Source organism: Pipistrellus kuhlii, unplaced genomic scaffold (genome assembly GCF_014108245.1).
Source record: "Pipistrellus kuhlii isolate mPipKuh1 unplaced genomic scaffold, mPipKuh1.p scaffold_m20_p_23, whole genome shotgun sequence".
NCBI classification, from domain to species: domain Eukaryota; kingdom Metazoa; phylum Chordata; class Mammalia; order Chiroptera; family Vespertilionidae; genus Pipistrellus; species Pipistrellus kuhlii.
In genome coordinates, this window is record NW_023425522.1 from 6,709,608 (window position 1) to 6,735,622 (window position 26,015).

The 26,015-nt window shown below is 46.3% G+C and overlaps 1 protein-coding gene across 1 annotated transcript in view; it reads left to right on the top strand.

Moving 5' to 3' along the window:
* LOC118726915 (myosin-13) overlaps window positions 1-26,015 on the top strand; it is a 53,891-nt gene that overhangs the window by 3,567 nt on the left and 24,309 nt on the right. The window contains exons 2-19 of the mRNA XM_036452241.2: window positions 4,090-4,305; window positions 6,469-6,612; window positions 6,696-6,852; window positions 8,626-8,653; window positions 8,740-8,851; window positions 10,063-10,155; window positions 11,761-11,824; window positions 11,917-12,015; window positions 12,156-12,259; window positions 14,803-14,941; window positions 17,943-18,061; window positions 18,756-18,905; window positions 19,021-19,191; window positions 20,394-20,703; window positions 22,536-22,609; window positions 22,703-22,790; window positions 25,033-25,150; window positions 25,557-25,680. Of these exons, the coding sequence (XP_036308134.1) occupies window positions 4,102-4,305; window positions 6,469-6,612; window positions 6,696-6,852; window positions 8,626-8,653; window positions 8,740-8,851; window positions 10,063-10,155; window positions 11,761-11,824; window positions 11,917-12,015; window positions 12,156-12,259; window positions 14,803-14,941; window positions 17,943-18,061; window positions 18,756-18,905; window positions 19,021-19,191; window positions 20,394-20,703; window positions 22,536-22,609; window positions 22,703-22,790; window positions 25,033-25,150; window positions 25,557-25,680 (2,298 nt within the window). The 5' untranslated portion in view covers window positions 4,090-4,101. The remainder of the gene's footprint in view (window positions 1-4,089; window positions 4,306-6,468; window positions 6,613-6,695; window positions 6,853-8,625; window positions 8,654-8,739; window positions 8,852-10,062; window positions 10,156-11,760; window positions 11,825-11,916; window positions 12,016-12,155; window positions 12,260-14,802; window positions 14,942-17,942; window positions 18,062-18,755; window positions 18,906-19,020; window positions 19,192-20,393; window positions 20,704-22,535; window positions 22,610-22,702; window positions 22,791-25,032; window positions 25,151-25,556; window positions 25,681-26,015) is intronic.

A 26,015-nucleotide genomic window follows, 5' to 3' on the forward strand; every position in this document is an offset into this window, starting at 1 on the left:
CCCCACCCGTACCTGAGAAAGGACCCAGCCCTCCGCGCGTCACTGTAACCGCCGAGCCACCCGCAGCTGCACGACCCGCTGCCGCCACGTGCGCCAGACCCACCTCAGCTGCCACTGCCTGAGCTGTGGGGACAGGGGGAGCCCCGAACTGGCCAGCTGCCGCCTCGGGCCTGTGCTCGCCTGGCCCCCAGCCCCTCTGTGGCACAGAAGGAGGGTGCCATAGGAGGGGTGTGAACAATGCAGATTCCCGGGCCTGTCCCAGGTTTCAGACTGAGTAGGTCCAGAGGCCATACTTTGAAAGATTTCATCCAGGCATTAGGGTTGAGAATAGCATGAGAAACTGGTGTGAGGCTGGGGCAGGAGCTGCTCCTGGGTGGTCAGTGTGCTCCACAGGAGGAGTGCTGTTCAGTCAGAAGCTGGGCTCACGATTGGTGAGTGCAGCAGTGATGGAGGAGCCTCCCCCACCTCTGAGGCAGCCTAAACCATCAGTAGACATCCCCCAAGGGTTCAAGGACTGTGAGAGGGACCTCCCTTCCCTGCCCCAGAGTGCATGCATTTCATGCACCAAGCCTCTAGTGTATTTATAAAGCACAATTCTTACTTGAAAAAACGACGAGTGGACAAACTATAGTTACTAAGACTTGGCTACTTAGCAGACATTTTCTCAAAATGCAACAAAGTATGCTTGTCACTTTGAAAGAAAAATACTGACAGTGTGTGTTACTAATGATTTATTTGAGTTTTCAAACAAAAACTTGAATTTTGGAAAACCTTTATCTGTCACCACTAGTTTTACAACTTCCTAATATTTGAAGAATGTCTAATGAAGTCAGTGCTGATATTATTGATTGTGATTGCTTTATATTCTATAATGAAATGTGTCAACATTAGAAATTTCTACAGTGAAGCAATATTTTTCAAATGGCAAATGTATGATGTTTCTACATAGGAAAATGATCCATTCAAAGCTTAAATACAGACCAATGCATTTTAATGTAACAGAGTACAAAATTGTGGATATAGTTTCAAATTACATAACTGTGTAAGGACAATTTTTCTTTTTTTCTTTTTTTCTTGTTTCTTGTTTTAGGGAAGGAGAGGACAGGAGGAAGAGAGAGAGAAAAGCATAGATGTGAGAGATTAACATTGATCAATTGCCTCCCGCACACACCCCCACCAGGGATTGAACCTCCAACCTCTTTGGGTGTAGTGGACTAGGCTTCAATTAACTGAGTCACTATGACCTGACCAAGGCTGATTTTTTATAATTACTTCAACAATAACAATAACAACAAAAAATAGCAACAGACCAGAAGCAGACATGAAAATCTAGCTGTCTTTTATCTAGCAGACATTAAAAAAATGGAAAACAATGCTATTCTCAATTTTTTTTTTCAGTTTGGGAAAATAGTCCTGTTCATAGAAACATGTTATGTGTGTAAACATAATAGATGATATAGTAATTTTAAATGAATTAATGTTTTAAATTTTCTCCCTTTTAATTTCTAATATAGTCAAGATCAGTAGCTATGACTCACATAAAGCAAAGCTGGTTATGTTCTCCTTTTTAAGAGTGTGAGGGGTTCTGAGAACACAAAGTTTGAGAACCCCATTTAAACCACAATGCTAGCGACTCCTTCAGAGAGGGGAAAGCTGGGTCGGTGAATTCTCCCTCTTCCCACGGGTAGTAACTGAGAAAATGCCAACCAGCGTGAGGGCTGGAGGCAGGGGCCTCATTGTGGGGCTGCCCTGAAGTCTGGTCTCTTACTGTGTAAGCTCTATTCACACACTTCCCACAGAGCCACTGGCAGAAGTAGAACTAAAATACAATGCATCGGATAAAGCTGGAGATAAGCAGGTGGGGCCAAGAAGGGTACTGAAGCACAGTTACCCTGAGGAGCCCTTTCAAAAAGGATAAGATGGGAGGGGGGCGGCTAAGGGAGGACCACAAGATGTTCAACTTCCCTCTTTTAATAGGGAACCTGAAAGGCCTTGTTCAAAAAAAGTAAACTTTTCTTAAGGGTCACATGGGTGGGTGAGCATAAAACGTAACTCCTTTTATGGTCAGTATGCAGATGAGGACAAGGAATCAGAAAGCCCACAACCAGCAGGGACCTTGGAGATGCCCTAGGGCGGCTTTCTTCTGTGTTTTAAATGGAAATGGACAGGGGGCTGGAGACTTTGCAAGGTTTGACCGAATTCAGTGCTCTGACTTTTTTTTTTTTTAATTTTATTGATTATGGTATCACATAATTGTCCTCATCCCTCCATTCCCATCCTAAACTCCTCCCCAAATATGCCCCCACCCCCCTAATGTCCATGGCCACTGGCTAGGCCCATATGCATGCACACAAGTCCTTTGGTTGATCTCTGCTCCTTCTTATTGACAGAGCGTCTCATGATAAAATTGCATAACATGTAATGAACCTAAAGCATTCATAGTGCAAATAATTAAAATGTAAAGGCTATCAAGACTACATTATAAAATTTCCAAAAAACCTCCTATTATTTAAATTAAACAAGGGTGACATTGGAATAATATCATGTCAGGAAAAATATCCTGTGAGTAAATTACATCTAAAAAATTTGTGCTTTAGGAAATTAAACTTCATTCGAAATGCTAAAAGCAAGATACCCATGAAAATACACACATGGTGTCAAAACAAGTCCGAGGAAAATCATTTGGGGGAAGAAAAAAGAAAAGGGATCCCAAATCAAATTTATAGAAAATATCCCTTTATTAACTTTTGGTCGAGAATATGTTCGTATATTTTCAGTGCTCTTACCTCTTAAGCCACGTTTTAGAGAAGGGCGAATGAATGGAGATGATTTGGAGAGAGGGAGTGACAGGAAGGATGAGTGGGAGGTTGGGGAGAGAGACACTTAATACCACAAACACACACACACACACACATACACACACACACACTCACGCACTGGCAGTGAGTTGCAAGGCAGCCATTCATCTAATTAAACACTATCACACCCGGGTACCGCTACACACACCCAAAGTTTGAAGACCACGGCACTAGGCCCAGTGCTTTGAGCTCTGCAATGTGTGGATATCATCTGGAGACCTTGTTAAAAGGCAGATTCCAGTCTGGGGTTCTGAATTTCTAACCAGCTGAATGGACGGGTTCAAGGACCACACTCTCAGGAGGAGGCTTTGAGCCACCAGTTCTCAGCCTGTGGTCTCTGGCCAGGCAGCATCAGTACTGCCTGGGAACCCTATGGAAATGCAGGTTCTCAGGCCCTACCGGGACCTGATGAATAAAAAACTCTGGGATTGAGGCCTAGAACCTATGTCTTAACAAGCCCTGCAGGTAATTTGGTGCATGTGAAAACGTGGAGGCATTGCACTGGGTCACAGTGCCTCCCCTCCTCTGTTGCCTGTAATTAGCTACACACGTGCAGCAATACTGGCTGTGCAACTCATTCTTTCCACAGGCCCGTGGTCGGCAAACTCATTAGTCAACAGAGCTAAATATCAACACTACAATGATTGAAATTTCTTTTGAGAGCCAAATTTTTTAAACTTAAACTTCTTCTAATGCCACTTCTTCAAAATAGACTTGCCTAGGCCGTGGTATTTTGTGTAACAGCCACACTCAAGAGGCCAAAGAGCCACGTGTGGCTCTCGGGCCGCAGTTTGCTGACCATGGTACTCGGTTGTCTGAAGTTTCTACTAGGAATTTCACCTTTCCTCTAATTCTTTTCAGACACCCTTCAGGTTTGGTGATGACACCAAAATACCAGGGCTCAAGCGTGATGCTTAATTAAGGAAGGCCTCCTTTATTGGACTCTCTCTAACGTCCTCTAACTGGTTCACAATTCCAGGCACGGGGCTGACCTAAGAGAGATTCCCAACACTAACACTCAGAAATAAACACAGCTCCTCAAACTTTTCTTTTAGAGTAAAATATCCCCTGTGCTCATTCACCCCGATTCCCAGACTCCCAGGACCTGGGTAAATCCCGGGACCTTGTGATCTGGCTCTCTCTGAATGGAAATACCAGTGGGGGGCCCTTCAGATTCAGCTACCCTCCCCCACCAGACTCCAGGCTCAGAGTGCCCCTCTGGCCTTCCCAGCCCCCTGCAGCCATGAGCACTGATGCAGAAATGGCCGTCTTTGGAGAAGCTGCTCCCTACCTGCGGAAACCAGAGAAGGAGCGGATTGAAGCACAGAACCGCCCGTTTGATTCTAAGAAAGCCTGCTTTGCGGTGGATGATAAGGAATTGTACGTGAAAGGTATGATTCAGAGCAGAGAAGATGACAAAGTCACGGTCAAGACCCTGGATGACCGGGTAAGTGCTGGTCTCAGATGTCCTTGATATCATCAGGGCATTCTCATTTTCCTGGGGGAGGACTGTTGGAAATTGCATGCGGGCCCCTGGGAATGTGGCATTTATCCATCCTGCAGGGAAGCAGCGGGGGAAGTTGCCACTGCACACACCTTCGCTCCTGCTTCTTTCGTTCTCTGAGGTCTTGGGCTTTGCGAGATCTTGTGATGTTTGCTTTGGAGAAAGGGGAAGGTGAGGGTGGAAGAGCTTGGATTATTTAAGAAAGAAATTGGTGCTGATTGCTGCTGAGTGGGCTGAGCAAATAGAGCTCTTTAGGCTCCAGAGTGACTTACGGAGGAAGCTCCAGAGGCGATACCTAGTTTAATGTAGGGAATTATAGTGCACCATTCAATTCAGCCCACCACTTCTAGGCTACAGCGTTTGTCTCTTTCCAAATGTAATCAAATCTTAGCAACTGTCTTCCCAACGTTCAATCTCAGACCACAAACTCGGACATACGAGACAGATCTTGTTTTTCTTTAAATTATTGAACTTAATATCTAATTTCAACCTCTTTTCACTGGGAAATTATAATTTAAAAAATAAATTTTCTTCAAAGCTTATGCCACATTTTCACAGCCTTATCCAGAACCACCCTGGGGCCTCACTGCCTCCCTCAAGGATGTGAAAAGAAACAAGTCTCAGAGACTGAACCTTGGGATTCACAGACATTCCATCCCCCCTTGTGCTCCCTTGGGTGTCTCTCTCATTTGTAGGAATCCCTTTCACGTCCCACGTGGCTCAGGGTTCCGGTTCAGGGTTCGGATTCTGGAGAAGGCTGCACACAAATGAAAAGAGACTAGAAAAGTATTAATTTGGGAATATTGGGGCCAGGTGGGAGCACACCTCTAGTGGGAGGACTACACACCGCTCTGGCCTTGCTATCCCTTTTATTGAGTCTATGGGAAACTCCAATAACAGAAATTTACATAAGACAACAGAGGTGGAGGCTGCTTCAGCTAATAATGTTTCAACCAAACAGTGAGTGATTAGAGCAATTAAGATTGACCAGCCTTCCGGGTGGTTTCCAGTCCACATCTTTCTATTAGTGTGACAGTGATCGGTTTCCTGTACTCATTGAAGGCAGAGGGTAGGGGAGTGAAATTGTAGTCTTTAAGAGATTTGATCTATGCCAACGAATCCCCTTTCTTTTCTCTTTTCAGTAAAAAGTTCAACTTTCTTCTAGTGATTTAGGTTTTTGGAAAACAAAAGCCAGAAAGCCTTAGAGGCTCTTTTCTGCCCTATTTTATATCTCTTCCTTGTAATGGAGTGCAGAGCGAGTGGCTCGCTTGAATGGGGGAGAAAGGAGGGAAAAACACAGAAAGGAGAAAATTAAGTTATACTCTCAAAACACTGTTCAGTCTTGGACTATGCTGCAAGTTCAAAGGCTTTAACTACTAGAGCAGAGGTGCAAACCTTGTGAAGGCCTAGCCTAGCCCTGGTGACTCCGTGGGTTGGAGCATAATCTCGTGCACCAAAATGATTGTGGGTTCAATCCCTTGTCAGGGTGTGTGCGGGAGATAACTGATTGATGTTTCCCATATCAAAGTCTCTCTTTCGTCCCCTCTTTCTAAAAATCAATAGGCATATCCTTGGGTGAGGATTTTAAAAAATTACGAAAGCCTTTGAAAAGACAGGGAAGAGAGGAAACACGTTATGGAGAGATGGTACTTGAGCTGAACTTGGAGACTTTCTAGACATGATTTCAATAGACATTCCAGACAAAGAGACCATGTGAGTGGAGGTACTGAGGTGGAGATGCACAGAGTACATTGCAGCCTTCCAACTTTGGTCTCACCCTAGCACGCACAGCAAATGGGGTAAACAGAGGCCACTGCCCTGGCCCCCGCCATCCTGAGTCCTACCTGGACCCCGAGGACTGAAGGACTCTATTGCTCTGTACACCTGGAACCTGCTCCTGACACATTGAATAGCATGCTAACTGGGGGCAGCAGACATGAATTGATTATGCATTTTGACCAGAATTAGGTTAATCAAGGAGTTATTTGTGGATCATCTCTGGGCCTGGAAAGGCACTGCAGTCTCTCACTGCTTCCTCCATACCTGCAGATTGGGGTACGAGTCATCCGCTCCACTCTCATTGTTGTTCTTCCTCTCAATATCCAGACACTCACGCTGAACAGTGACCAGGTCTTCCCCATGAACCCTCCCAAATTTGACAAGATCGAGGACATGGCCATGATGACCCATCTGCACGAGCCCGCTGTGCTGTACAACCTCAAAGAGCGCTACGCAGCCTGGATGATCTACGTGAGTGCCCTTCCACATCTGTTTGTTGTTTCTCTCTCGGAGTAAAAACATGATCCACATGCTGTGTTTTCTGATTTTCTCAGACCTACTCGGGCCTCTTCTGTGTCACTGTCAACCCCTACAAGTGGCTGCCGGTGTATAACCCAGAGGTGGTGGCTGCCTACAGAGGCAAAAAGCGCCAGGAGGCCCCGCCTCACATCTTCTCCATCTCTGACAATGCCTATCAGTTTATGCTGACTGGTGAGTATTTTCTTCAAACCCACATTTTTTAATTTATTTTTTAAATATATTTTATTGATATTTTACAGAGAGGAAGGGAGAGAGATAGAGAGCTAGAAATGTCAATGAGAGAGAAACATCGACTAGCTGCCTCTTGCACACCCCCTTCCAGGGATGTGCCCGCAACCAAGGTACATGCCCTTGACCGGAATCGAAGCCGGGACCTTTCAGTCCGCAGACCGACGCTCTACCACTGAGCCAAACCGGTTTCGGCCAAACCCACATTTAAAAAAAAAAGTTATTAAAAACATATAGTTTATTATTGGAGCCCTTCACAGGCCTCGGTCATCTGAATGGTTCAATGATCAAAGTGACCTTAGGAAACAGATGATTGTGTGATGGGAAGCCAGGGTGCAGTATCTTCCACAAACACAGCCTTTTCTGGGGTAATGTGAGACACAAGAAGGAGCCCTGCTCCCACCTCCTAAGAACCCCCAACATGGCCATACAAGAAAGAGAGACTATACTGGTAGCCATGTAAGGCTGCAAAGTTGGAGAAAGGGGCACAGCAATGCCCCTTCTCCTGTCTTCCTCCCAATTTCAAGCTCCTCTTTCTCTTCACTAAACTTCCAGAATGGCACAAGAAATAGAGATGTGGCAACACCATCACACCGTCATGCCTAATGTCACTTCTGTCTGTCCAACTCTTACCTGCCTTGCTGTGGTGCAGATATAAGTATCGATAGAAGCAAGCATCTGGGATCAGATGACACTTAAAAGTCTTCTACTACTATGCTGTCCAAACTCCAGGCATTCCCAAGTCACATTCACAATCCTAGTTGTTTCTGCATGCTTAATATTCTTCTTCAACTAGACTAAAGCTAAGGAGGGTTAGTATCAGCACTTGTAATAGCTTCCTAGGGGATGCTGTAATAAAGTACCACAGACTTTGGGCCAACATCAGAGATACATTGCTATGGGGGCTGGAAGCCTGAGATCAAGGTGTAGGCAGAGTTGGCTCCTCTTGAGGGCTGAGGAGGATATACTCCATGACTCTCCTGGAGCTTCGGGTGTCTTGTTGGCAATAGTCTGTGCTCCTTGGCTTGTAGAAGTGCTACCCTGATCTCTGCCTTCCTGTCCACGTGGTGTTCTCCCTGTGTGCATCTGTCCCCAAATTTCCTTTTTTTATAAGGACACCTATCATATTGGATTAAGCATCCACCTACTCTCAGTGTAACCTCACCTTAACTACATTGGGTCATCTACAATGACCCAATTTCCAAATAAGCTCAGATCCTGAGCTAGTGGGGGTTAGGACTTCACCAGATGAGTTGGGGAGGAGGGAGAGACACAGTTCAAACCCATAACACGATTGTCAATGGAAAACCATCACTTTCCACAAGTGGAATGTAAAGGTAAAAGAAAAATGCGATGTCAACCCATCAGTGCCCACAAATTCTAATTCAAAGATGTGGCTCCTCACAGCTCTGAGTCTGAGACTTCCTTTGTTAAAAAGGGAGATGAGAAAGTGCCATTGAAGAATTAAGATCTGTGAACACAAGCCTCCCAGGTCTTAATTGAACTGTGGGACTCATTGCTCACTTCCCATGCTGCCCATATGACACATTTGGGAAATCTGCACAAATTATCTCAAAGAAGTTTACCTGTGTCCAGATCATCACACTTCTAGTTCATGGCAAAGCCAGACTCTAACCACCCCCAACATTGCCCAACTTTTATACTCTCTGTTTTTATTGTTTATGTATTTTGTTTTTCTCCCCTATGTCTTTCTAGATCGAGACAACCAGTCTATTCTCATCACGTGAGTAACCTGTGTTTGCACCATGATGACTTGGAGCCAGTGCCACTCTTTCCACTCCTTCACGTCACTTACTTTTAAACCAACAGCGGAGAATCTGGTGCAGGGAAGACAGTGAACACCAAGCGTGTCATCCAGTACTTTGCAACAATTGCAGTTACTGGGGACAAGAAGAAGGAGCAACAGCCAGGCAAAATGCAGGTGACAGCTTCCTCAACCCCAGGCTTGCTGGGTGGGCTCCTCATGTATGCAGAGCTCTGTGCTCAGCAGAGATGCACAGCACAAGGTCTAGCCCCAGCGGTGCTTATGGGGTCCACCTGTTGGACTCAAGCTCTTGCACCAGCTCCATCAGCAACAGCACAGTGACCTCGAGCAGCTGCACATCCTCCACTGGAGAAGGGATGGTGTGGGCCAGTGGCTCTCAAACTGGAGCACACGTCAGTCACCAAGAGGGCTTGTTAACACCTATGGCTGAGCCCAGGCCCAGAATTTCTGATAGAAATTTCTATCTCACATTCACAATCCTGATATTTTGCCTTTCTAACATATTCCCACTGTTCATGCTGTTGGTCTGGGAATCACACTTTAAGAACCACTGGGCTGGACAGTAGTTTCCAAGCTGCTCTGGAGCCAGAATGATAAGCCACCAGTGAGGGTGAGGGTAAACATTCTATTTTTATAAGTGGATTTCTGAGGAATCAGTCTCACGAAGTATTTTTTTTGATACTTAAGGGCTGCAGGTTCGAGTCCCAGTTGGGGGCATGTACCTGGTTTGCAGGTTTCATCCTGCCCTGGTGCAGTAGATAGCCAATCTCTCTCTCTCTCTCTCTCTCTCTCTCTCTCTCTCTCTCTCTCTCTCTCTCTCTCTCTCTCTCTCTCTCTTTCCCTATCTCCTCTCTATAAAGCAATGGAAAAAATGTCCTTGAATGAAGATTTAAAAAAATATTTTTAATTGTTTTGAGAAGTACTGTTTCTATTATGTGATCTCTTGGGTCACTTCATGGGCTCTATTATCCTTCTGAACCCAAATGTCTACATTGGATGGGTCATGATGCATGCAGGAACAGAGGCATATATTTTATCAAAACAAAACAAAACAAAACAAAACCATGATTTATAATGAGATGCTTCAGAGAAGAGAGGCAGCCAGAGAAATCAGGATGGAACTTGGAATCTGCTGTGGCAGCAGCTACCTTGATGCTGTACAAATAAGACCCCCTCTAGGATGGGATCTGGAAGCTTCATCGGGTGGGATGGGGCTGTGGGTACATTTGAACTGGCCACCAGGTGAGCTGGTCAACATCTGTCCCTGGACCCTGCCCAGAGCATCCACACTCTTGAGTCACAAAGGGGCTACTTCAGAAGACATTTAACGAACGTCCTCTCTTTTCTCCTTCCCATTTTTTTACTAGGGAACCCTGGAGGATCAGATCATCCAGGCCAACCCCCTGCTGGAGGCCTTTGGAAACGCCAAGACCGTGAGGAATGACAACTCCTCGAGATTTGTAAGACTCAGTCCAATTTTCAACTATTCCCCCAAACCAGGCCCTTTCTTCCGGTGCTGGCTATGAAACTAGAATGTAGCTGGCCTTATTCTATCCCCACTTGATTATGGTCCATCTCCATCTACTCAACTGGGATGTTCTCATACATTTTGGAGACAGTGTTGGCTTGTTCCTGGCAGAGGGAAGATTTAACTGTTCTTTCCTAACTAGTCAGCATCACCTCAGAGCATTCTGAAACCAGATGATTCAAGAGGAGAGCAATTCCTTTATGCTAAAGTTGGTGTCTCTCCATGGAAACATTTTAAAGTATGGAAGTCCATTTAGCAATATCTATTGACTTATTAGCCACAAAAACCTCAGTGTGAATTAAGTTAGCAGGTTTGAACTCCTCCAAGTCAGGAGATATTAAGAGTAGGAAATGCCTGTTGAAGACATAAAAGCTCAACTATTGGGAAGAAGTTGACATTGAAGATATTGAAGGATATGTTCATCCATCAACATTTCACTTAGGATTAGCTCAACCAAGGGTGAATTTACTTCTACACTGGCAAAAAACAAAAAATATAAACAAAATCACAAACAAAACCCAGCCCTCTGACCAGTGGAGCAAGAACCCGAAGGGAAAGCCTTCTTTTATGCCTGTAGTTGCAAAAGTGCATCAAAATGTCACACATGTGGATAGCAGAATGATCTCAGGCTTGCATTTTATTGCCACCTCTCCAAGGTAAAATCATATTTGATGAGAAAGTAGTTGCATGAATTAAAGACTGAGGCTTCAAGCCTGACCTCATTGTCTTTGGGTCCTCTGTGCATTGCCCGTTCCCAGTGCACAACTAATCTCTCCCTTGTAAGGGACATGTTGCACAGCAGAGATGTGTTACATATACTTGGACCAATTGGTGATTGCACTAGCCTGGCACCAGTTCAAATGGAAGAGGATGCTTTCATCCTCAAGCCGATTTATTTTGTCCAAAGCCTCTTCTCTTGGCCCTGACCCAGAAGTCGCAATCATTCCAGTTATTCTGCTCACCTCTAATCCTCCAAACAAACATGAGCAGGCAAATTTCCCATCATCTTCCACTCAGCAGATAACAACGCTGAAGATCCAATATGTACAATTCAACAAACCTCCACTGACCCTTCATTGACTCCTCTTAAGTTTTATTCAAAAAATATCGAGAATATTTTTGAGTATCAACTGCATGCCAGACTGTGAGTAAACAGGGAAGGCAACATTTTCACCCTCAAATTTGCTCACAGTGAGATAGAGATGACTCTAGCAAATAAGGTAAGAAGGGAGCACACGCACGTGCACAAACACACACACACACATAATTTTACCTCTTCCTCCCTGCAAAATGGAGAATTCAGACTTTGAGTGGGGTTTTTGGGGAGCCAGACAGCCTGGCTGGATTCTGGGAGGTAGGTTTGCCTATAGTCAGCAGTAAGGAAAACTGAGGCAAGAAATCTCAGAATTAACAGCCAAAGGCAAAAAATAAGTCGCACCGATGGTCCAATCAGACTGTCAAAAGTTTTGTGAAGAGTTTGAAAATTTGACCAAGGAAGTAAAATTACTGTGGTGTCTTCCCACTTGCCATTGGACAGGGGAAGTTTATTCGGATTCATTTTGGAGCCACAGGAAAGCTGGCATCGGCAGACATTGAAACCTGTGAGTCTAAACACTCTATTTTGATACCTTGGTCTTTGGCCACAAAAGCATCTCTGGGGAGCCTGACATGACATTATTTTTTGTCACCTTAGATCTCTTAGAGAAATCCAGAGTGACGTTTCAGTTATCCAGTGAGAGGAGCTATCATATTTTTTACCAAATCATGTCAAACAAGAAGCCAGAACTAATTGGTAAGTTCTTAGACTATTGTTCTCATCTAACAAGTCAGTGACAGTGAAAAACAAACAAACAAACAAACAAGCAAACAAACAAATAAACACGCCAACATAAGTTGTGCCTGAGATGCTAAATGTATCTTCGTGTTTCACAGACCTGCTTCTGATCTCAACCAACCCCTTTGACTTCCCCTTTGTGAGCCAAGGAGAGGTCACCGTGGCCAGCATCGATGACAGTGAAGAACTGTTGGCAACTGATGTAAGCATTGTGCTGACTTATGCTTTAAGCTTGGATTATTGTGTTGATGAGCTGAGAGGCACCTTAGAGATCTAATGAGCAAACTGAGATCCAGGGCTGCTAGGTGATGATACCCAAGAGCTCAGGACATTAGCACCCGCCCCGCTGAGCTGCACTTCAGAATGGGAGTGTGGAGCATTCTCCAAAGCCGCCTTTGGTTCATTCGCTTGCATTTTAGAGTACATTTCTGCATGTGCCAGTCCTTTAAAAAGTTTTGTTGGATATTTACAGGTTACAAATCCATCTACATGGTTCTTTTTTAAAAATATATATTTTATTGATTTTTTTACAGAGAGGAAGAGAGAGGGATAGAGAGTTAAAACATCGACGAGAGAGAAACATCGATCAGCTGCCTCTTGCACACCCCCTACTGGGGATGCGCCCGCAACCAAGGTACATGCCCTTGATCGGAATCAAACCTGGGACCTTTCAGTCCGCAGGCCGCGCTCTATCCACTGAGCCAAACTGGTTTTGGCATACATGGTTAAGAAAATTTAGAAAATGCAGAAAAGTATGAAGCAGGAAGAGACAACCCTAGTCTGTAGCAGCTGCTCCACCCTTCCTGCTGCCACTACCTGGAGCTCCTGTCAGGCACCCAGGTCCCAGCAGGCCCCTCGAGTTCCTGCCTGCTGCTTGGGGGAGTACCTACAGGGCTAATAACTATAATAACCATGCCTCAATCCATGAGCACTTGCGTGAGCTAGGTCCTAAGGTAACAGCCTTTGGCTGCATGGCCTCAGTTTAGCTCAACACCCCTTCTGGGATAGGTGCCACCATGCCCCCCATTTTACAAAGGTGGAAACCGAATCTTAGAAAAATACAAATTTGCATGAAGGCGCAGAGTTTATAAATGACAGAGAAAGTGTCTAAACCCAGGTCTGCTCAACTACAGAATTCGTATTTTTAACTAAAAGACACTGTCTCTGAGCAATTCACCTCACAGAAGCTACGAGGGCTGTCTTATCTAGGAGCACTGCCCGGGACCCCGCTGCTTGGCCTTCATTTTGTGAGGTCCCCAGGTGATGCTCATTGTTTTAAAGCAGGTAGATAATGCTCGTGATCAAATACACTTCAGTTAACTTCAGTCGAGCCATTACACCATTTTAACAAGGTTTCGCCAGCCTTGACCCACTGAAGGTACAGAAAGGGCAGGTTAGTGACCGCTGCCAGGCCTGAAGCCCCTGAGAAAGGCTTCCCACATGATTCTGAGGGTCCCAGGTTCTCCCCAGAGGTCACTTGCTGTCATGGGCTGCTGTTGCCCCATACCCCCCAGGCTTCTCCTGAGCAATAGTTTACGGCCAAGGAGAGGGGCCGCTCCCTCTGAGGATGGCTTTCTCCAGGGGGCTCCCAGGCAGCAATGTGTTCACCTGCCTCCTTCCAGTTTAGCCACAGTTCTTTCTCCTTTGATCTTCAGAGTCCCCTCTCCACACACACACACACACACACACACACACACACACACACCTCTGCTGGGGTTGGATGTGGAATCACAGGGAGGGGGGATCAGAATCTCTCCTCCTTTGTCACCTTCGGGTGAGAACACTCCCTCCACCAAAGAGGGCGCCACAGCAAGAGATCTTCACTCTGCAATACCGTCCTGCTGACCCTGACCTCCTGGTCTGTCCCACCAGCGCCCCAGGCACGTCCGGAGACATTTCACCCCCACCCATGGCATGGACTAGGCTCAGCCTACAAACCCAGATATATAATCACTATGCATACCCCAGAGAAGGCTTGTCTAGCTTAAATGTTTGTAGTAGAAGATGGGCCAAGTGGTTATAAAACCAAGTCAGCCATTGCTATTATACAAGCTTGGAAGTGTCCTACTGCTATCTCCAGTCCCCGTCTTAGCGCATCCTGCCTATCACTCACCCTCCTTAGAACCTCTGTTCTTCGCCTGGAAATTTGGAAAAATCTGTACACCTGAAATTCTCACAGGGGCTTAAGGAGATAATATGGATGGCACCTAACTCCATGCCTAATACACAGAGGGCTCTGCAAACGTTAGTTTCTTCTCATTTGAGAAATAAGGGTATTCTTTTTAATGATCCTGCCTTCCGGTTCTAAGCCTCCCTTGGTTCTGAACCGTATTGGAATTCCTAGACTGAAATGCCACGCTCTCGAGCTGCTGGACACTGTTTCTCAGCCACTATCCATTAGACTTCCTTCTCCCTGTTTCACACCATGCCTCCCAATGGCCTTCTTTAGAAAACATCCCCCCCCCAAATCTATGTACAGTGGGAAAGGATTAAAGTCGGTTCCTATTGAATAAAACAAAACTTATTCACATTTCCTTCCCATAATCTCCACCTACCCACGCAAGCATGTTAAATTATAGAAACAGTTTTTAACTCCTAACTTACCATACCCCACCTGTCATCCACGTATGGGGTAAGGGCTGCCTCACGTGCTATGGGAAAAGGCTAAGTGAGGCCTATGCCAGAGAAAAGCTGCATTGGCACCCCTGAGTCCCACTGCGACCCTGTCCTGTCTTTAATTCCCAGAATGCCATCGACATCCTGGGCTTCAGCTCCGAGGAGAAGGTTGGGATCTACAAGCTCACGGGCGCCGTGATGCACTATGGGAACATGAAGTTCAAGCAGAAGCAGCGGGAGGAGCAGGCGGAGCCCGACGGCACAGAAGGTAACCGTCTCTGGGAAGGGGACTGGAATGGGCTCTCACCTGCGTGCACAAGTAAGAAAAACTTTGTGTTCCTCTCAAGACCTGCTCCTGGAAAACTGTACAAACCGAAGCTCACTGTGCACATGCTGGGGGAGTTGGGGGGGGGGGGAGTTTGACTCACTCGGTCAAGGAACCCTGTAGTGATGAATCCTGGATACACCAAAAACATTATTCTCCCGGGAATAATCACCATCCACATGGCTCTCTCTCACCAGCAGTTTTCATTATCTTTTTAAAAAATATATTTTATTGATTTTTTACAGAGAGGAAGGGAGAGGTATAGAGAGTTAGAAACATCCATGAGGGAGAAACATAGACCAGCTGCCTCCTGCACACCCCCTACCAGGGATGTGCCCACAACCAAGGTACATGCCCTTGACCGGAATCGAACTTGGGACCTTTCAGTCCGCAGATCAATGCTCTATCCACTGAGCAAAACAGGTTTCAGCTGTTTCCATTATCTTTAGGTGGACATTACAAGAGGAGATGGTTAAGCAAATGTCCCCTCCTCTCCGTACCTATCAACATTAATATCCAGAACACTTTCCTAATCACCAGCTGAGGACGAAGCCTTTAGTACGGAGGCAGCCAGATTTCACCCTCCCATCACTTTCTCTTCACTCTGACATCTATTGAACTTGAGCCTGAACAAAGGCCAGGTTACAAATCTTCCTGCCCAGGACTCTCCTGTGGATGATCTCACCGCTCCCTCTACCTCATCCCCAGGGGGCCTGGGAACGCAGCAGAGGCAGGGGGAGGGGCTCACAGCAGCAGCAGCCACCCCCAGGTGCCCTGCTCATATGGCCTCTGCCTCTCGCACTGCCTTCCATGGGAAGCGGTGCATACCGAACCCCGAATGATAGAAGGGAGAAATAGCCTTGAATTAATATTATCACTGATCACAAAGGTCCACCTGATTAGGTCAGATTTGCCCAAGACAATCCCTTTTTAGTAACTCAAAATCAGCTGATTAGTAACCTCATCACAGAAGTGATATCCTATCACATCCACAGGTTTCATCCACATGCAAATAGAGGGGATTATCTGGGGAATGTCTAGCAGGGGGTGCAAATCTTGGGCACCATTTTGGATTCCTGCCTAACACAATGTTGCACATGGGGAGGTAACAGGAGAGAAACTCGATGTCAGAGCAGGAAGTACTTCTGATTGGGGTAATTGGGGGAGGCTCCCTGGAGGAGGGGGCACTGACATTGACTTTGAAGGATGGGTAGGATCCTGAAAGGTGAGGGTGAGAGGGCAGTCTAGTCAGAAAAAAATATCATAAGCCAGGGGCAGAGGAAGGAATGTGATGGGACTGAGGAGCAGCGAGTGGTCCACATGGGCTACAGAAGAGGATATGTGTAGTGGGTTTATAAGAGATGAGAATTAAAGGTGATTATTTTGGCATCAGTTTAGGAAGGCCTTGAGTGCCAGGATAAATAGTTTAGAATGTGTGTAGTAGGCACCAGAAGCCATGGATATCCCAATTAGCACAGCCATATGTGGGACAACCTGTAATTAATCTGTAAGCAGTCAGACTCAACAAGAGTGTGGGATGCTGGGAAAAATGTATCAGGCTACTCAGCAAGAGCAGACCATATTGCCACATAAGGCAGCAGCGTTCCACCCCTCTCCCAACCCTGGTAACTGTGTGCTCAGTGTTCAGGGTCAAGAAGAGCCTGGAACAGGAAAAGGGGGGCTGTGGGAGCGGGGGCTGAGCTTCTCTGATGGTGGTAGCTATCTAGGTTAATATTCACAGAGTGGTCACCATGCACCAGGTCCACATCACAACAACTCAGACAGTGAACAAATGACAAAACTGAGCCATAAAGAAAGCACAGACAATGTTTGAACCAGGCAGACTGACTCTAGAGCTCAGCTCTCTGTCACCATACTGTGCACAACCTCAGCTCTTGGAAAAAATGGAGATGCTAGCTATTTTGAAGGTGAAATGAGCAGGATTTGGTGCCTGTTTGAGCAGAGGCATGTCATTAATGAGAAGAAAGGACATGATCACCCCCAAGCTTTCAAGATTAAGTGACTAGAAGAATAATGGTACCATGCACCAAAATGGACACAGCAGGGGAAAAAAAACATAGTTTGAACAAAGAGTAAAAGCATGTATTTGGCCTTTTAGCAAACACTTAACAAATACTGCTCTGATTTTTATTAACTCTCTAACCAGCAATGAGGAGATAGATGGTCTCAACTGAAGGGGAGCTGTCACTGGGGAGCAACATTTTCCACCTTCTTCATGAGCGTAATGCCAGCAGCCAGCTCATCCCAAAGCTCACTGAACTTCTAATGAAATACAAGTTGCCAAGAGTCTACTTCTGACCATCTCCAACACTTAAAGACTGGGTCAAAGTTTTATACTTCCCTCTCAGCTCTTAGTACAGTGTCTTTCACAAATTAGTAAGGTGTTTAACATTTTGCTGTAATAGCACCATGGTCCGCAAACTGCAGCTCGTGAGCCACATGCGGCTCTTCGGCCCCTTGAGTGTAGCTCTTCCACAAAATACCAAGGCCTAGGTGAGTCTATTTTGAAGAAGGGGCGTTAGAAGAAGTTTAAGTTTAAAAAAATTGGCTCTCAAAAGAAATTTCAATCGTTGTACTGTTGATATTTGGCTCTGTTAACTAATGAGTTTGCTGACCATTGTATATACTAGCAGACTCCAGTATGACTGTGTAGCTGTATTTTAAAATGAAATTTAAATAGCAGTAGAGCAAGATCAACCTATAATTAAAGATGGTGTCTAGAAGGCAAATTGAAAAAAAATTTAAAGCCTGGAGCCCTGGACCATGGAATTTAAGCTTCATTGGACAAGGCCAGGCCTGGCGCACATAGAACGTAAAAACATCAAGAAGGATTATAGAAAACGTTTCTGGGAGGACCCAGGGTCCAATTGTACACGTCAGCATCTTCTATTTTTGTGTGATACCATTCCTCCTCTTCCTTCAGTGGCTGACAAAGCTGGATACCTGATGGGTCTGAATTCCGCAGAGATGCTGAAAGGCCTGTGCTGTCCGAGGGTGAAGGTCGGGAACGAGTACGTCACTAAAGGGCAAAATGTCCAGCAGGTAATGGAGAGGCTCTGAGTCCAGTGGACTTGGGTATTTTGCTATTTTCACCTTCATCTTCAAGTGGTTTGGGTTGCAGGTATCAGAAATGCATATAAAACTGACTTCAACATTGTGGTTCATCAAGGGATGCAAATCAAGGTGTGCCCATAGTTTGAACAAAGAGTAAAAGGGTCTCCTGGGAGCCTGGAGCTAGGCACTCTCTCTCCAGCTCCCTCTCTGGGGCTCCCTGGGATGGCATTGCTGTTCTTTTCTATTGTGTCCTTACTAGGCAGATAAGTTTTCTCCACCTCTCCTGCCCACAGCCACCCTGCAGCTCCCACATTGATATCTCCATGGTTCTAGCCTCCCCCTGAGACCAGTGTCTTTTGATCCCAATTCCAAATTACCAGGAAAGACATTCTTTTTAACCCAACTTGGATCAAATATCCATATCTGATTCAATTAAGTAGAGCCAAGTGCTATTACCAGTGTGGTTAAAAAATGAAATAACGTATATACATGGGATAGTTCTCAGGAAAGGAGAACATTATGAGCTGGGAAAAGGCTCAAGAAATATTTTGTACTAGGTTGAACTATATAAAGTTGTCATTTCCAACTGTTTTTAAACATCGGAGATGTCAACTTCATATGTTTCAATTTAACACAACCATAAACACTAAATTGAGGGTTGAGTGGGAGATCCTTCCTCAAGGTGACAAACTCCGTGGGTGCTCTGGCCAAATCCATCTACGAGAAGATGTTCCTGTGGATGGTCACCCGCATCAACCAGCAGCTGGACACCAAGCAGCCCAGGCAGTACTTTATCGGGGTCTTGGACATTGCTGGCTTTGAGATCTTCGACGTGAGTTGTTGGGTAGATGTCTGGCCTAAAAAGGGCCTCCCACTTTGTGTCTGTTTTACTGGATCTCCACTGAATTTCCAACTCCCTCAAACTGTTTTTTTATTTGAAACACCAGTACAACAGCCTGGAGCAGCTGTGCATCAACTTCACCAACGAGAAACTGCAACAGTTTTTCAACCACCACATGTTCGTGCTGGAGCAGGAGGAGTACAAGAAGGAAGGCATCGAGTGGGAGTTCATCGACTTTGGGATGGACCTGGCTGCCTGCATCGAGCTCATCGAGAAGGTAAATAAATAAATGTCACTCCTCAGGGATAGCTCCTCTTTACGTGGGACCATCCCCTCTTTGCTCTAACTCGTTCCTGCCAACATGTTGCTGCCTCTAACCTCACTGTCCCAAGCTGTAATCCCCTTGTGCATAAAGGCTAAGTGTTTGGAAAGCACCCAGAATCTGTTCAGACACCTAGAGGGGTGTCTGGGTGGTTAAAATCCCAGGGCTCAATTATCCCCAAGAATATCATGGGAGCCCAGCAAGGACTGTGGTATTTCACACCCTTTTGGTTTGTCCAAAGTCCCATGGAGGAGGGCCCATAGAGCAGTGGGGTTCAATGTCACTGGGAAAACACGGATAACATTAATTTTTTAAAAATGTTTTCCATAATGTTTTTGCACTGATCATGTTGGAAAGAGGTGAATGCTGATCAATCCAGATAATATTACTCACATTTTAAAAAAATAAAATAAAATATTACTTATATCACATGATGTCTATGTACATAACTACATTTTTAGTAAACATATTGCTAAAAGTGGGCTACATTTAAATACACACTAGAGGCCTGGTGCACGAAATTTATGTACTGGGGCAAAGGGGTTGTCCCTCAGCCCAGTCTGCACCCTCTCCAATCTGGGATCCCTCTCACAGTCTGGGACTGCTGGCTCCCAACTGCTCACCTGACTGCCAGTCTGATCACCCCTAACCACTCATCTGCTAGCCTGATCATCCCCCAGCTGCCCTCCCCTGCAGGCCTGGTCCCCCCCCCAACTGCCCTCCCCTGCAGGCCTGGTCCCCCCCCAACTGCCCTCCCCTGCAGGCCTGGTCACCCCCAACTCCCCTCCCCTGCTGACCTGATCCTCCACAACTACTCTCCCCTGCCAGCCATTTTGTGATGGCCATTTATGACTGCATGGAAGCAGCCATCTTGTACAAGGGCATGAGTGTCATTTTGCCTATGCCTTTTTATTATATAGGATAATTTCATTCCATGTATTGTTATTCAACAAATATTAATTAAGCTCATACCACATGTCTAGTGCTACTCTGTCATTGCATCAAATAGACCAAGAGCCTTGCTCTCACAACACTTATACTCCAGTGTCTAGTAACAGAGTGACAGCACCAAAGTGCCTTTAGACCCCGCAGACAATAGAGTCATTGGAATAGACTGGTATTGAATACTGAGGTACAGCCTATTATGCTCCTTCTAGCCCATGGGCATCTTCTCCATCCTGGAAGAGGAGTGCATGTTCCCCAAGGCCACAGACACCTCCTTCAAGAACAAGCTGTATGACCAGCACCTGGGCAAGTCCAACAACTTCCAGAAGCCCAAAGTCGTCAAAGGCAAGGCCGAGGCCCACTTCTCGCTGGTGCACTACGCGGGCACCGTGGACTACAACATTGCCGGCTGGCTGGACAAGAACAAGGACCCCCTGAATGAGACCGTGGTCGGGCTGTACCAGAAGTCTTCCCTGAAGCTGCTGTCCTTCCTGTTTTCTAACTATGCTGGTGCAGAAGCAGGTGAAATTCTTTTATGTCTTACCTGTGGAAATCTCTGTGGAAATGCTCATAACCCAAAGCTGCTTATGAAGAAGCAGCAGTTGAACATAAGCTTTGGGTTGAGGTTGCTTTATTTGTTGTCTCTGATCTCAATTTTCCTTTCTCCTCTTCTTCCTCTCCTTATGAGGTGGAATTCTATGGAGCTCAACAAACCTCTCAGTGGACGTGATAGCCAATACCACATTCTTTAGTAGTGTTTTATTGAGATATAATTTAGAAAGCATAAAATTCACCCTTTAAAAAATCAGTGGTTTTTCATATACTGACACGGTTGTAAAACCATCACATTATCTAATTCAAAAACATTTTCATCACTTTGTAACCCATTACCAGTTACTTCTCACTTCTCATTCCCCTAAAGAACGACTCGACTCTTCTTTCTGTCTCTATGGGTTTGTCTCTTCTGGATATTTTGAATATGAAATCATACACTCTGTGGTCTTTTGTGTCTGGCTTCTTTCACTTAGCCTAGTGTTTTCAAGGTTGTTCATGTTGTAGTATGTATCAGTACTTCTCTACTTTTTATAGATGAATAATATTCCTTTGTATGTATATATATGTTTTGTCCATCTACCCACTGATTGATGGACATTTGAGTTGTCTCCACTTCTTGGCTATTGTGAATAATGCTGCTATGACCATTTGTATACAAGTTTTAGTGTGGAAATATGCTGTTAATTTTCCTAGGTATATACCCAGGAGTGGAATCACTGAGTCATATGATAACTCAATGCTTAACTTTTTTGAGTTAGTTCTAGAGTGTTTTCCAAAATGGCTGTATAAAGGCGTTGGTGGTATAGTGGTGAGCATAGCTGCCTTCCAAAATGGCTGTATAACCCAGTATCATTTTGTAAAGTTATTCATATATTATTTCTAAAATAATTGCCAAAATAGGGTTTAAAAATCATGAATTATCTTAAACACATAAACTTAAACACAAATTCATTTTTAATTTGAAAATACATGCAATATAATCATTCATTCTATAAGTAGACAATTTTAAAAAATTAATTGGCACAAATTTAAACTTGAACAATTAACATCAGCTTCCTTTCTAATCAGAGTTCTCTAAAACTGTGTTGAATAACATCACTTAGAGACACACCAGGACTCCAAACATAACACCCCTGGTGGGTGTGGGTCTGGGGAAGGGGTTTTCTACCTCTCTTTCCCCGACCCAAACATGAATCCATGGTGGACCCTGGACAGGTGCGTGGAGTGAGGAGAGTAAGGGGAAACTAAGACATGACATTTCCCACATGAAGCTTGATGACAAAGCAGAGACTAAATCAGAAATGGAGCCATTTAGGAAAAGTAGACCTGGTATCACTGACTCCAAATCAAATTTCCATTTTTTAGAAAAGAATATTCTCAAGAATATTCTACAGCTCATTCCTTGTAGAATATTCTTGAGAATGTTCAGTTGTATTACTTCTAGTTAATTTCTCATTAAGAGTTGAACAGGGGCTCAAGCACAGAAGGAGAGGACAGTCCTCAGAGGGGTGTCTCCATCTTGCCGGCACCTTGGCTGAGCATCACGTCTGACTTCTGAAGGAAAGATTCTCCTTGGATGCTTCGGACCTCAGTTCTATCCCAGTTCAATGCCATCTACACCCCACCCCATCCTCACAGTGACAAAAGTGCGCATGCCCAAATCTAAGTGGCTCGGGGGCACATCAAAAAGCAAATAGAAACCCTCAGGTGTCTTACATCATGAGAAAACCAAACGTTCAGGGCTGGGAGAGTGATGTCATCAGAACTGCATCTGACATACCCTCCATGTCTGTCTCCAGGTGACGCCGGAGGGAGCAAGAAAGGAGGGAAGAAGAAGGGCTCCTCCTTCCAGACCGTGTCGGCGGTGTTCAGGGTGGGTGTTTGGCTCCTTCCATGCCCAGCTGTTGGTGTTGTACCCAGTGAGACGTTCACTGAGGTAAATGAGCTTGTTCTGGTTTGTGCCCAGGAAAACCTCAACAAACTGATGACCAACCTGAGGAGCACTCACCCTCACTTTGTACGATGTCTGATTCCCAATGAAACCAAGACTCCTGGTAAGTGAGAACCCACCAGATTAGAGCTCCCTGAAACGTGTGCAAAATCTTAGGGGTGTGAGCGCACACGTGTGTGTGTGTGTGTGTGTGTGTGTGTGTGTGTGAGTGTGTGCTCATATGTGCTGCTGTGTCTCTGAGGAAAGCTCTCAACTCTTTGTCATTTCTCTAGAGTCTAGACAATCTATGAAACAGCTGCCAGATATAGGTAGTGGTTGGGGGCAACAGGCTCTGGATTGGTTGGCTCGCCTATGAATTATGTGTCCATAGGGGGGTAATTTGCCGTCTTTAGGAATTGGCTAGCTCTGGACAAAGCAGACTCTCCTGGGCCAACATGGTGCCAAGATGTCAAAATATCATAAAATACAGAAAATAGAACACACAATTAGTACCACTGCCCATGAAGGCTGAAGTAGCTGGAGAAAGGAGGGGCTGAAGGAGTAACTAAGGGCGGGGAATAAAGAAGAAAATATCCTGCAGCAAACATAACATGAGAAAGATGAGGCAGTAGCTTGGGGACCTTCGCAGGAGCTTTGGCTGCTGGCACAAAGGCAAAGGGATCTTTCTCATGGACAAACTGCCTCAGCCTGGGTTGAGGGGGACTTAGAGAGGGATCTAAGAAAACTCAATCCCGAATTCTGAGCCTGCACGAATAGAGGGGCCATAGGGGTTGGGGGTCCAGGCTCAGACCTACTATTACCTTACGAGGCACTTCACCTCTCCCTCAGCATCCTCCCGCCTTATAGAATGGCTTTGTGGGAACCAACAACAGTCCCTCTCCGAGTGACATGTTTGGCAAGCAGAATGGCGCTCTGGCCTCCCCAGCATAAACCGATGGCGTTTCCACTTTCTTCTGCCTGAAAGGGTTGTCTGCACTCTCTCTCCGCTCCTGGTCCCAGTGGAGATGAGTCCACCACCTCATGGACACAGCCTGGTGCTCCAACTGCCACAGGGTGTAGCTCCTGCGCCCCTTTTGGTGTGGCAGAGGCTGGTTTAAGCTCTCCACTCACGTGAACTCACTTTGCCCTCACCACAGCCTTAGGGGGTGGATACCATCGTTATATTTATTTTACAGATGAGGAAACTGTGGCATAAAAAGTACAAGTTCACACGGCTAGTTAACAAGTTCACAGGTTAGAAGCCTCAGCGGAGAAATAATGGGTTGGACTGGATGCTTTCCATGGTTCTCTCATCAGAGATTCTCTGAGTTTCTGACACATTTATTCCTTATTCAACCACTTCTTTCTCGAGAATCACTCTCCACTAGGATCTCTGAGAATGATGGAGAACTTGTCTGTCTGGGCTGCCCAGTATGGTTATATGTCATGTGGTTAGTACCTGGTGCAACTAAGACAGTGCTTGTTTCACTTGAATGAATTTTGAATTAAATGTAAATAGCCACATGCGGCCAAAGACTACTGGATCAGATAGTGGTACAGCTCTAGAAGAATCTTAAAAATTGTATAAATGTATAATCACCTCTCCTCACAGCAGCCAGGGGAACTTTTGAGCGTTCTATAAGTTTCCATAAGGTTAGGCCAAACCAGCTTCAGCCCTTCCCTAGAAACTTAGGGAGCTCACAACTAAAAGCCATTACGCAGCCATATGCCTCTCCTCTAACTCCTTCTCCTAGTCTAAGGGCAGAATTTTCTGGGTCCCCGTTTGATTTGTAGCTGACCCAGGCTGGTGCCAAGAGTGACCATGTTGCCTCCCCACAGGGTCTGGTCCCTCTGCTCCCCTTCTTGCCCTTCCCTTGGTGCTCACCTTGCTTTGTGGCAGGTGCTCTGTGTTTAACAGGTGACTCTGCCCTTCATGCAACTCCCTCCTCCCCTGCCACAGCCCCCTTGTTCTCTCTGGCTTTCTTCTTCCTCTGAACACCCAGCCTGCACATTTGCATCTCTGACCTTGGTAGAGACTGAAGGGCACCTCAAGGTTTGCTGGGAGGCCCAGAGGGTGCACCCCACTCATCTGCCTCCCTTGGAGCCTGGCTACAGAGCCAGGGACCAGGAACAGGGTCAACACCAATATTTGATATGACTCTTGCTCCCATGGTGATGGGATGTAGGGTCTACCCAATACATTAGGTTTATTTCTACTGAGTGGAGGCAAGACTCCAGCCACTCCCATTCCGGAGCTGGCATCAACCCTTTCCTCTCAAGCTTGGGTGTCGGAGTGGCCCATGGTGTCCAAAGCAACAAAGAAAACGATGAGAAAGCCCCTGACTGCCCGGACACTCTCTCCCCAGGCGTGATGGACCACCACCTGGTCATGCACCAGCTGCGCTGCAACGGGGTCCTGGAGGGCATCCGGATCTGCCGGAAAGGCTTCCCCAGCCGCATCCTCTACGCCGACTTCAAACAGCGGTGGGTGGTCTCGTCCTCACACTCTCGCTTTCAGGGCACCTTTGCATCCTCCAGGGTGCTTCCTGGGGAGGTTGTCTGGTGGGCCCACAAGCCCCCCACCGAGGATGTCCATGGCTCTGTCTTTTTCCTGGGGAAGAGGGAGTGGTCCTCTGCCCTGGGACAGTTGACCCAACTCCTTTTCCAGCCTTACTCATGGTGGGGAGGGTCAAGGAAGGGAGGATAGGGGGGCACGGCCTCGCTGGCCTGGACCTTGGAGGGTTATGCATCCTGTGGGCCTGAGCAGCAAGGAGCAGGGTGCACCTTCAGGAGAGGCTGTGTGGCCAGCGGCCCTCCCCCCTGAGATGGTCATCCCAGCTGCCCCAGCCAGCAGCCCCGGGACTGGCCTGCGTCCGTCCTCCCTCCCCAGGTACCGGCTCCTCAACGCCAGCGCCATCCCAGAAGGGCAGTTCATTGACAGTAAAAATGCCTCCGAGAAGCTTCTGAACTCCATCGATGTGGACCGGGGGCAGTACCGGTTTGGCCACACCAAGGTGAGAGCAGGGGGAGCTGGACACCGCCGCCCTCCCCCCTGTAACCGCAGCCCTGGGCTGCTTGCTAGATGAGTGGAAGAAAGGGGTCTCTTTCCCCATCTGCTCAGCCTGGCCACCCCCTGCCCTGTGGCCCAGGAAGAGGCATTGGGCACAGCGGTCTCCGTCTCAGTGCTGGCTGTAAAGAGTCTAGAGGGAATGGACTGACAATTCTCAGGGGGAAAGGGGAGTGGGGGGTGCGGGAAGAGACTGGACAAAAATTGTACACCTATGGACGAGGACAGTGTGGAGGTGGGGGGGGTAAGGAAAGAGGGTAGGATGGGAACCAAGTGGAGGGG